The sequence below is a fragment of the Amphibalanus amphitrite genome, unplaced genomic scaffold (assembly GCF_019059575.1).
Source record: "Amphibalanus amphitrite isolate SeventyFive unplaced genomic scaffold, NRLGWU_Aamphi_draft 001119F_arrow, whole genome shotgun sequence".
Lineage (NCBI taxonomy): Eukaryota > Metazoa > Arthropoda > Thecostraca > Balanomorpha > Balanidae > Amphibalanus > Amphibalanus amphitrite.
The window spans coordinates 196,636-208,832 of record NW_024882613.1 but is presented as its reverse complement, the minus strand read 5'-3'; the positions used below and the strand labels follow the sequence as shown (position 1 = coordinate 208,832).

The window sequence follows — 12,197 nt, the reverse complement described above, 5'->3', positions numbered from 1 at the left end:
GCATTCTGCATATTAGTTATATTCGTAAAACACGACTCGTCCATGACTACAATTCATCGCGATAGTGATTAAGCTGTCACTAACCGGAAAGCATATGTGTGCTTTCCCGGTTTAACCTAACACATCAAACATTTATTGTTTGCCTTGCGTGCCAGTAACGATAAAGCTGAGATTTATCCGTGCGTTATAGCTTTGTTGAACCCTGGCCTGGCACGCTGCAGCAAATGTTACTTAGCTGCTGGGTGACGACGTCGAACACATTCTTTAATGTATCCCTGTGACTCTATAGATTACGCCTTCGATACACGTTTCAGGTTATATGATCGGAGTCAGGCGAACGTAATACAGCGTTTGTTGTGTTATGATTTTCGAGAAGTGCTGAATGCGCTAGCAGAATTAATTAACCCGCGCCCGGCTGGGGGTCCTGGATTTCCACGCCCTGGGGGGGGGGGGTGTTTGAACACCCCCCTTCTAACTCGGCTCCTGGGCTACGTAGCGATACGCGGAAGGCGGCGTTCGAAAGAGCGTCAAAAATAATGACGAAATCACTTCGGTCAATTTTTTGGTCAGGTCAAAGGTCAGGTCACCAGAGGTCATTGAAGGCAAAATTTCGCCGATTTCCAGGTCGAATGTCGAAAATTTCCAAGAAGCCAACGCATAACTCGGGAACCAATAGAGCTACAGCGCCGCGGAAAAGCGCATTCGATAGCCCTATTAACGCCCTTTCTGAGCAATTCTCTCAGATTTGACCTAACGTCAACGGTTTTGCCTGCAGGGGGCAAAAACTGCAAAAAGCCGATTTTTTCGGAAACAGTTTTTCTGCAATAACTTTTGACCCAAGACCTGTACGAGCTTACTTTCCGGCATCGTGTTCCTCTCGTCGAGACGCATCGAATGAACTATAACTTGACCTTGAAAGGTCAACTTGAAAATTTGACCTCAGGTCAAGGTCATGACCTGACCGGAAAGGGTCATGTTGCATATCAGTCGATCCGTATCGTCGAGATGAACACATCTAAGGCGTTTTCATCGCTCTAGCATGCCTCTATCAAAAGTTATTTGCGAAAAACTGTTAGATACCATTCGTGACCTAAGATGACCTCAGGGCATAAACAAGGGTCCCGGACACCATTTTCATGTTCAGTGTGTCTAAACCACTTGTAATTCGGTGTTTGGGAGTGTTTATAATGTCTTTCGTCCAAAAGAGGCGCATTTCAATTTTCTCCCATTGACTTATAATGGGGAGGTCGCAAAATTGACCTGACCTTAGGTCATCGATATCAAAATTCTGAGATATACATTTTGTACATGCTATTGCTCTTAGCAATCGCTGAAAGTTTCAAAGCGATCGTCACTCGGTGTAGCTATGACAGACATTGAAACTTTTTATGAGTGAGGCACTTCAAGTGACCTGGTGACCTGACCTTGAATGACCTTGGTCTGAAATTTTCACAACATGTGTAGAATTGATGTATGATAAGGTGTACCAAAAACGGCGGCGCTCCGCGCCGCCGTTTTTGAGATATTCGCGAAAAACCACAAGGGGGGTGTTCAAACACCCCCCCCCCCAGCAGGGCGCGGGTTAATCAAGCTCAAACGTCGAATTCCAGCATGCTTAACAGCTTTCTCTACGTGCTGGCCATGGTTTGAAATGGCCAGACACGTAAAATAAAATAGACTTTTGTGTGTCGTGCTCAAACTAACAGTACTCCCACTTGGGCTAATGATGCCCATGCCCAGCTCTTCGACTTGTATAAAATTTCCGATCCATCCGTTAGACCCGTTTCATTTCACAGCAATTTATTAAATCTGCAGGTAGCGTTCGGTTTGTATTTATGCCGATTGTGGCATTTTCTATCCGGAATGTCTTCCTCTAGCTACTGTGCATGTTGAATACGAGTTGATTATGCAATATACATACACGGATTTCACGGATTTAATAGCAATGCCATAGAGTATATTTTCGCATCACATCGTTCAGATTCAGGTGCAGTGCAGTGTGAATTTAATCGCGACACAATGATATTTCTGCTCAGTGCTTTGTCAACTTTACTCGTAACGTAGCTTTTGAACCAGAAGAATATTCAGATCAGCAGTTCGGTCTCATACTTGCAGTGATGAGTAATGTAGCAAATCATAAGCCCCCCCCCCCCCCGTAAGCTGTCTCTTTCTCTTTCCTTGCCCAGGTGCTAGAAAACATTCATTCTCAGTGCGTCTCCTAAAATCGATGCCCGTTTCTCAGGTACCCAACGGAAAGCCTGCATGGGAAGGAGAGCTGGAGCGAGGCCCTGGCGCGACCGGCGAGGTTCGGGAGTACAAAACACTGGCGACGGCAGCGCACCGACGCTGGCTGCGCAAAAACCAGGTAAGAGAGACGAAGGGTGGTATCGACTTAGTAAAGAAGCTAGATGGAAGATGAGCTTCCGAGTTACCGACAGCTAACAGGAAATGATGAGTTGTGACAATGATGGGTGAATAAACAGCAAAGACGATTGCCGGAGAGTAAGAAATGTGATGACAGGTTTCGTAAAATTCGTACTTTTCCCCAAGGTAAAAGTGGAGGCTGGCTTCTCTTCTTTTGCCCCTCACCTTTTGTCTCGTCTAATCAGTAAGCTTTGAGACGTACATATCTGCCCTTATCTCCTAGAATTATGTAGATTGAGGAATGGATGCATGCGGTAACGGTATCCGTGACGTCTGTTTCTTACGTCTGGCCCTTGCCCCTAGTTGAATGGTTTAGAGACATGACTAATCCCTTCCCCTTCCCCTTAGGTAGCAGATATGAAAGAGACTTCTGCCCCACACCTCTTATTTTGGACCGTTCTCCCCAGGCAAAGGCTTCCTTCATAGGCGGCGGAACGGGGGGGGACCGGGGCACCGTGCCCCTCCTGGATTTTTTGGCATTTTAACATTAGCCCTACGGGCGTTGCATGGAAAGAATGGGACCAGAAGTCGGCAGTGCCCCCTTTAACCCTCGCATGTGTGCGGCGTTTGCCAGCTTCTAATGTGTAGGGGGGGGGGTCGGTTGGACCCCCCCTTGCCGTTTGGCCCTGATCGAGCTAGAGCTTCGCAGAAAAAACGAGCGTGTTGCCCGTGACGAGAGGAAGCCGATGATACCCAATTTTAAGGTCCTAGGTCATTGGTTGACCTTCCAGGTCAGGTCAATGACCCAAAGTCGGGAAAATCGGGACCTATTAGAAAGTCGTAAAGTGTGGCTGCAAAGGGGTTTTTCGGGGTGCTGATCACGAATATCGTGTTAGTTTTGATCACAGATGATGTCTTTAAGCATTTAGACCAGGTCGGGTCAGGTCAGGTCATGTCAACCAGTAGGGGTTGTGACGGGTATTCGTAGTACGTGTCAACCGCCTCTGACAGCTTCGTAACATGTTACGAAGGCACCAAAACTACTTCGTAATGTTCAAATGGTTGCTAAATTCGAATTCAGCTCCAAAAACTAGCCTAGAAACATGTAAAACTCGAAAAAGTGAACCGAGGTCACCCGAGGTCACCAAAGGTCAATGACCTGACCTGACCTTCAGGTGACCTTGACACCCATTCTAATGCATGGGAGCAACATCAAATTACATGTTTGAACGTTTGAAACCACGAAAAGCTTGCAAACGCGCGGCTAATGCGAGCCGACATACGCGGAATCGCGATTCCGGCCAAACATGGTCTCGGAAAAGAGTCACAGGTCAAAGGTCATTTGGGTCAGGGTCATGAAATTCTCCGGGTAGGTGTAAAATTGATCAATGAGAGGATACTGAAAGTTTCGTCGCGATCGGCCGCTTTTTACGCGAGTTATTCGCGAAAAACCATGGGGGGTCCATCCGACCCCCCCCCCCCCTACACATGCGAGGGTTAACCCTCGCCCGCACATGCCATTTTCCCATCCTAGAAGGCACATGGGGGGTGGTTGCCACCCCCCCGCGCATTTCGTTCCTGTTGGAGATAGAGCTTAGCGGTAAAGACCAAAAAGATTCTTTGGGAAGAGAGGAATCCAATGATACCCAGTTTTACCTTCTCAGGTCAGTCATTGACCTTCCAGGTCAGGTCAAACTAAAAAATGTTGCTGTTTTGGGTCACCGTTGGATATCAAGTGCGCTGCTTATCAAATACCGATGACGATGCTGTTTTCTGGTGCCAAGCCAGCTAGAACCTCTGTGTCACACTACCCGACCAGATTTTTTGCTGCTGAGGTCATTTCAGGTCAAGTTAGGTCAAGGTCAATCATATGTGTTTGTATGTCTGTGTGTGTCTGTCTGTATACTGATGTGTGCACCGATTGTTTTTGGGTCCATATTACATGAAATCATGATCTGAGAAGCTTTTACCAAAAATGCAGTCAAAAACTTCACAAAAAGTAAATTCAGCTTGCCTAAAACGCAATTATCTTAGATGACCTAGGTTAACCTTGACCCTGACCTTGACCCCTGTACCTCGTCGAACAACATGTTCCATGATAGGTGGGAGGTAAGACTGGCAAAAAAGGCCGAAATCAGGGTGTCAAAAGCTCACAAGACCCATGGCAAACGCAAGATGTTGAGAATTGGCCATTTGGGTCATGACATGACCTGAAAACAAGGTCATATCTCCGAAACCAAAAATCACAGAAACTCGAAATTTTCATTGGACATCAGGAAAGGATAGAGGAGCAGCTATACAAAAAATCAGCCTTCTAGCTCTACAAATGTTGATTGCAGAGCAGAAAGACTACCTGGGGGGGGGGCAACCCCCCCCCCCCCTGTGCGGGCGAGGGTTAATTGAAGGTGTTCCGCCGCTACTGGCTTCCTTGACTTAACGTTGACTTGACTTCCTTGACCTCAAGTTCTGACCCCTCTTCCCCAGGTGGAGGACGTGGAGGCCTCGCTGCAGAAGGACGGCCAGGGCGGCTTCACCAACTCCTCCTCTGCCAACATCGTCCTTTACGTCGGCCTGGGCATGATCGCCATCGGACTCATCATCACGTTCGTCGGGCTCGGCGAACGAGGGTGAGAGATGATAGAGCTTCGAAATTAGATTATAAAAGGCAGCTTCTTAGATTGTACACGGGGATATGGATTTTTGCTTGCGGAGATACAGGGTGATCGAAAAAAGTGTCACCCCTAATTTAAAAGCCATATAACTCGCGATTGGTTGGTCGTACGACTTTGCGCCAGGCAGCATTGGAAAGCGCATACAATTTCCTTTCGAATGGATGTAAATATGCATGGTTTATGTCGCAAACGAAGATGTAGCTATTCAAAAAGTATGTTAAGGACGCAATTTGGCGTGTTCAAAAGTTTGGTTGTGCAAATTTGTACTTTTGACAGAGTTTTTTGATCTGACAGCTCACGTGACAGCTCACGTGAGCATTTTTCTTAACTATTCCATGGTTACCGCTGCATAAAATTGATAATCCGGTAGTGCAGGTTGTCGCAATGTTTCTCTAGTTACCGGCGAATTTATGAATAATGAGGCCGCATGTTTGCAAGGAAGATCTGATAAGGTCTTCCTTGTCTAAAGTTAGCTGAGAAACGAGTCTAAGGTCAGCTGAGAAACAGTATGCAGTGAACAACATACACTCCATGTGTAATGTGTAAGGTGTGTGTCATGTTGAGTTACGATACTCATTGTTCTCGTTCAGCGGTGTCCGATCCCGTTCGGTGAATTTCGTTTCACGTGAAAGCCGCACATTGACTGGTTTTTGAGCCCATGGGGACATGATTTGGAATAGAAAACAATCATGAATACATTCAATTGAAAAGAAATTGCCTGCTTTTTCCGATGCTGCCTGGCGCGAAGTCATCCGGCCTACCAGTCGCGAGTTATGTAGATTTTAAGTTAGGGGTGACACTTTTTTTCGATCACCCTGTATGTCACATAACATGTTACGACCACTCACCTAATTATCGGAGACTTTGTTATCGGCTATCGGAGACTTAAAATTGCACTAATTTATGCAATCAATACACCCTAAACTCGATTGCGACACGGTGACAAGGTACTCATTAGATGATAATTATCATTAGATTATAATCTATAAAGCTGTGTTTCTACCAGAAACTACTTCTTGTGTAGTCGTTGTAACCGAACAGTTGGCAATAGGCAATTATTCAAAAGGTTAGGTACTGTCAATCTCCAGTGTGGAAGATAAAACTTTCAAACCATAACGACTTCTCTGACGACTGTCTATCCGGCATTTGACCGGCAGGTTTCAGACGGACGAGCTGAAGCTGATCGGCCCCAGTCTGATCGGGTCCGGTCTGCTGTTCTGTCTGCTGCGGATATTCTCCTGCACAATCAGCGCCTATCGGTGCTGTCGGTGCTGCCGCTGCTGTCGGTAAGAATTGGAGGGAGGAAGAGGGAAAGAGACGGAGAAGGAAGGAAGAGAGAGAGAGAGAGAGAGAGAGAGAGAGAGAGAGAGAGAGAGAGAGAGAGAGAGAGAGAGAGAGAGAGAGAGAGAGAGAGAGAGAGAGAGGAAGGGAGTAACTGTACGCACTGTACTGTAACTGTACAGTACAGTGTAAGCTGCCCCTCGTCATCAGAGGTGTGCCACCGGTGTGTAATGTACTCGTATTTCCATCACCTTTCAATGTAATGTATTCCCCACCTTCAATCACGACAGTGGCAACGAGGAAGAATCTCAGCTGATCAGTCCCAAGCCGAGCAGAGTGCACAAGTCGGCCGGCGCTGTGACACGCCCGTCGGTCCACCCCAACTTTATCAGTGACGGCGAGGAGTCAGATGCCGCCGTGCTGGAGACTGATACAGGTAAGTACTGTTGAGGAGCGCTAAGAGGACAGGATTGGGATGCGAGAAAGCAGAAATGCCGTATAACGCATGCTTTTTTGTTTTGTTGGGTTAGGCCCTTTCGGTCTGACAAGACCATTTCAGAGCCGGAAGGATGATAGGATATAGGGGGAGACATTGGTCTGGGCCGACACCCTAGAGAGTCGCCGGGGCTGAGCCCGTCCGAATGGACAGGCCACCCAGCCCCCTGACGGTCACCGCACCCTGCTACGGGCCTGCTCCTGAAGTGGAATTACCCATGTCGGATAAAGGTGACCGTTCAACACGGATCAGGGGATTTGCGGTGCGGAGGATGATTTGAATGTCCTGAGGATCGAAAATGATGGAACCCGGGACGGTGTCTGTCTTCTCTGTGACCTGGCCTGACCGACTGTTTGTGTCGTTCTCCGACAGATGGGGACACCAGTCACGTGCCGGTGCTGCCACCCATCAGGGGCGGCAGGAGTGTCGGCTCCGGCGCCACCGCCCCCAACTCGGCAGAGGTGCTGCTTGACCCGCAGGTCAGTCCAAGGGTCAGTCGCAGGAACCGATAGACAGCGGGGGCTAAACCCCAGGTCAGTTGGCAGGAAAGGATAGGATTAGACAATAGACCCCCAGGTCAGTTGGCAGGGCGGACAGGCACACCACCACCGGGTTAGACCCTGGGTCAATCGGCAGGGATGGACGATCCGACGACGAACAGTCGGACTTTCGGGTCATTTGGCGGAGACGGACATTCACCTGTAGGGAATAAGCCCCTACAGGTGTAGCCCAGGACAATCTGTAATAGCGGATGAGCCCTTGAGGCTAGACTCTGAGGTCAGCCGACAAAGACGAGTAAACACGCGAAGCTAGACTCGATGTCAGAGTGTACACAATAAAGGTACACGATTAAGCATGAACCTAACCGAATTATCAACTCTGTTACAAATCGACACAAGTAAAAACTGAGACATTCGTGTGTGTTTTCTTTCAGGGTCTGGATCGACCACACTCCCGAGGGAGCGTAATGGGGCCTCTGACACCACGAAGAAAGGAGAGCACCTCGTCACAGATCGAACACGAAATCGATGACCTCATCAAGTGATGACGAAAGAAGAGAAAATTGTTCCTCGAAGCTGAAAGATATACACCGTTTTGGCAAGAAATGGACTTGTTGCACGGTGAATTATTATATTTCGAGCTATCAGATGATCAGACTGGATTGGATCAGAGGAAGATTGATCAGGAAGGATTCCAATCTCGGGGCTATCTGAGGATTCGTGCTGGTGTTCAAAGCGACTGAACCTCTAGTGACTGACTCCAGAGACTCTCGTGGTGTGCTATATTGTGATAATGTGTTGGAGGTGTTACGAAATTCTGGGCATCAGCCTGATATTCTGCTACAAAGCAGACTTACAGAGTGTTTACTGAACTAGATGTGATGCACTGGGACGAATTTATCGATCCGCTACACAGGATCTCAAGTGAGCTGAAGTCGATCTTTTCAGTGGATGGACATGACATGCCTTCGCTAAACGGGACATCAGACTATTCCACCGGTTAAGTGACTAGTGGCATCAGATAAGCGGTGGAGATCGAACTATGTATGCGACAACGTCGCGAAGCAAAGACAATAACGGCAAGATGATTCGGCTTGTCAGCAATGCAGAAGTGATATTTTTAGAATAGAAAAGGTGTTCCTTTTCGCAATATTTCGCAATGAGCAGTTGTTGCGCTTGATTTGCTGTTTTTCGTGATCGGTGTTTTGAAGGATCATGTGGTTTTCCGAGGCGTTGTTCTTTATACGTCTTCGTGCTTGGACGGACTGTTTGCTTTTTCGACATTTTCTCACTGCTTGCACTTTATTAGAGCGTGCAGTTTGCAATGCACAGAGTGATAATTGGCACAGGGTTAAAACTGGCTGAGTAGAGAGTTGCTTACCGATGATATACACTTACCGATGTAATCTTCGGCGATTCGTTTAGAAGCGATGACGCATTTTATTTCTACAACCAAATGAATCAGTGACGTAACTGTGTATGGTTCGCAGTCAAAAACAATGCTCCGATTTTAATTATCTTTCGGAATGATGTATAAAAGCCTTCTATTTATAAATGTTTTATTTATAAGTGTAAGTGAAGCAATAACGCCATGTGTACATTATTGATCATTCTTGCTATATAGTTCTACCATTCAGGTCTCAAGCCACGCTGCTATGCATGTGCTTAGCTGTGTCGCTTTGGGATGCTTTTTGGGATTCATTGAACGCCTTTCGAAACGAATTTTGCCATTTAGAAGCACCTTCCTCCTACCGTGTTTAAGTGCTTAGGTACCTAAGAGATGTAGGGGTGACTTTTATGCTCTGAAATAAATGACTATGCTATCGGTGAATTAAACTGGACCTGAGGTGCATCGTTTCTAGCGCTGCTATAATGCACATTGCACATGTTCATTGTCTGTGATTCATGGCTAACAAATAACATATTTATTGCCATCATCACTTATGCATTAGGATATTGCAATGGACCTGTGATATCTTTATGTGTCGCGTTAAATATGCATATGCTATAATGAAAGTCTTTTGTTCTCATCAATGATCAAGCCATTATGTTTCACACATGACACGGCCACTTTATGAGGATGTGCAAGCTTTGCAATTTTGTCTTTTGTGAGAACTATACCAGCATTTTAACGTGTGCTTACACCGCTTAATAATTTAGCAATAAATCAATGCGAATATGCGCGATAACATCGTTGATATAAATAAGATGGTTGATGCATCATGGGCATGGCGTTCCTTATCATTGTGATATTGCGTTAAATTATGAAATAAATGTATAATACCAAATATTTGCATTGTAGCATAATGTCTAATGTTTTACAGGACACAATGCCATCCATGCAACTGCTCGGATCATCTTATTGTCTGCTGTTTTGATCGCAATAAACTCTTGGTATATCGCATAGTTTTTTTTTTTGCAACAATAGAATTGCATACTTATCGACGAAAAAGATAAGTGGACTGTCTAATGGAGCAGATGTGACGTGTAATTATCACGTAACAAACAGATTATGGGATGGATTCAGATGGTACATGCCTCAAGGATGAATGATTTTTCGATATGTATGCTGTGGGATGAGGGCTGAGGCTGATGGTGAAATTACGCTTCGAATTAGCTCTTATGTGATGTGACTCATTAAATACAATTCTTATTGATCTCATTCGCTACCCGTTGAATTTCAATGTATTTCGTCAAAGCATATTTTTCCAAGTGTTCTCGCCTCACGTTCCATATAGCACGGCCCCCTTTTAATTGCCATCCAGGTGATATCCACCAAACATGGCTATCTGACGCGTCAATAGCGCCACAGCTGATAGGCGGCCAGCCAGTATCGAGGGAACACCTGTGGATGAGGGCTCTGGACCAGCTGCGTCACGTAGCCTAAAAATGTACAACGCGTGCCTCGGAAGGAAGACGACAATTGGACGAACCGCTGGCCATGTTATATTGGCACTGATGCGCTCATGAAGTCCTCTGATGCTGGCATTTTGATATGCGGCTTCGTGACTTAGCGGCATGATGCAATTTCTTATTTTAGCTTACCGAATCAGAGGAATCACGGTCACAAATTTGCCACTTATTTTGCATATAAATTAGATGTAGTTGCATTGCTCGTAAAATTGTTTAACGAGTGCGCTGATTGCCATAGTGTGCATTGTGCACTGTGCACTTTGCACCAAACGGCAGTTACTGCTGGGAAGAGGTTCGATGCGATTTTAAACGGTTGACCCCTACAGTACAGTTTATTTGAGAACTCAAACAGACGGGAATGTTCGTTGATGCGGCCATAGGGGCATTATTTTGTATGCTAGTGACCTGTTTTGCTTGAATCAAAACTTGTGAATGGCTAAGGTCCTACATTGGTGACATGTGGTTCATAGTCACCATTACATATGGGTGAGTCGACTAAACATTCGATCAAGCCGAGATGATATGTGAATAAATGATTTATTTTCTGCAAACCATGGTAGCAGTTATTCAGTCGACTGATAAAAATACAATTGGGAAGAAATTCAGTCAGGAGCTTTCCTGACAATCTAAGCCAGAAAATATAAATAACGAAAGAGTGATAAAAATGTATATTCACATTGTACTATGGCCATGAATGAATACAAGCCATCGCTCGCACCCATTCACTTCAGGGACACCTGGCCGGCTTGCGTAACAGGCGTTACTTGCAATATGACACTCGGCAATTAACTACCTGCCGTATTTCGCCAGCGTACTACGAGTCTACGCGGCCCGTTTTAAACACCTGCCTCGCCCGTCGCCTGGGGCAGTTGCCGCAATATCTATGTGGGACTAGCTCAGATACAGCTGTATGTAAGTACGAACGCCCGGCTGCAAGCTGTAAGAAGGTCGTGACCTGGCCGTGCAGTTACGGTTGTTTGCAAACAGGGCTCATGGCCATGAGGTCTGGGCGGTGGAGATTTTTTTTTAGCAGTCCGAGTGGGACGACTTCCTGTCTTAGCCGGATGGAAAGCGGGATTGTAATTAGCGAGGAAGGGGCCGGGGAAAGCAACACGAGTTGGTGTGGTCTTATGGTGCCGCTAGAGGTCTCGGTGAGGACTTGGATGCCATGAATTAAAGGCGATAATATACGGCTAGCTGTGTGAAAGTCTGGAGGATGATGACGTTGAGCTATTCCAATATCGAAGCACACCTGAATAACAAACATGTTATGTAATTGTCCACAATTCATGCGAGTAAAATTTACAGAATTGCACGACGAACCTGTCAGTTTTCAATGCCGACAATGAGGATTCAGGACAGACAATAAAGTCAATTAGTAACATCCGACCGACTCTCGTCCTGACCGGAATCCGTTGAACGCCATGCAGATGTCAGTACATAACATAACAGTTGCGTGTCACCATATCGTCCATACGGTAAGCTTTCATGAATCTTTGCTCTTCTCTGTGCGTTTAAATAGGTATTGAATTAGTAAACGGTCGCCTGCCGAATCTGTTCCGCAACAAGATTGGTAAAAAATTATGGATTCTTGAGCGATAAATGCAATTATACGCCTTTTTACCTCAGCCAATGCTAAAAGATGCACTGCCATTCAGCATCCGATCTATTATGTTTCATGGAAAACTTCCATGGACGTGTCACCCGAATAACACCGTCCGTTCCTGGTCGGCACGGGTTAGTCTTCTCGTTTGAACGATGCCGCCAGCGAAAACAGGCCTGGAGCACGTGCCGATCGGTACCTCGGACGCGCTTCGAGGCGAGCCCACCTCCAGACGTCGGAGATAAAAAAACATTATTATCTGGCCCGCTGACCACCTGCTCAACTGACCAATCAGCGCGCTGCGACCCCAAGACGGGCGCGCAGCGCCCCACCTGCCCCAGTGACGTCACACCACGTGCTCGCTGGGC

At 46.4% G+C, this 12,197-nt stretch overlaps 1 protein-coding gene across 1 annotated transcript; it reads left to right on the top strand.

The window, feature by feature from the left end:
• The first annotated feature begins 2,669 nt into the window (after positions 1-2,669).
• On the top strand, positions 2,670-8,359 carry LOC122370289. Its single transcript, XM_043345756.1, has 6 exons — positions 2,670-2,678; positions 4,849-4,991; positions 6,194-6,322; positions 6,608-6,753; positions 7,186-7,292; positions 7,748-8,359. The coding sequence occupies exons 1-6, from the start codon at positions 2,670-2,672 to the stop codon at positions 7,856-7,858; spliced, it is 645 nt and encodes a 214-aa protein (XP_043201691.1). The 3' UTR covers positions 7,859-8,359.
• Positions 8,360-12,197: the final 3,838 nt, after the last annotated feature.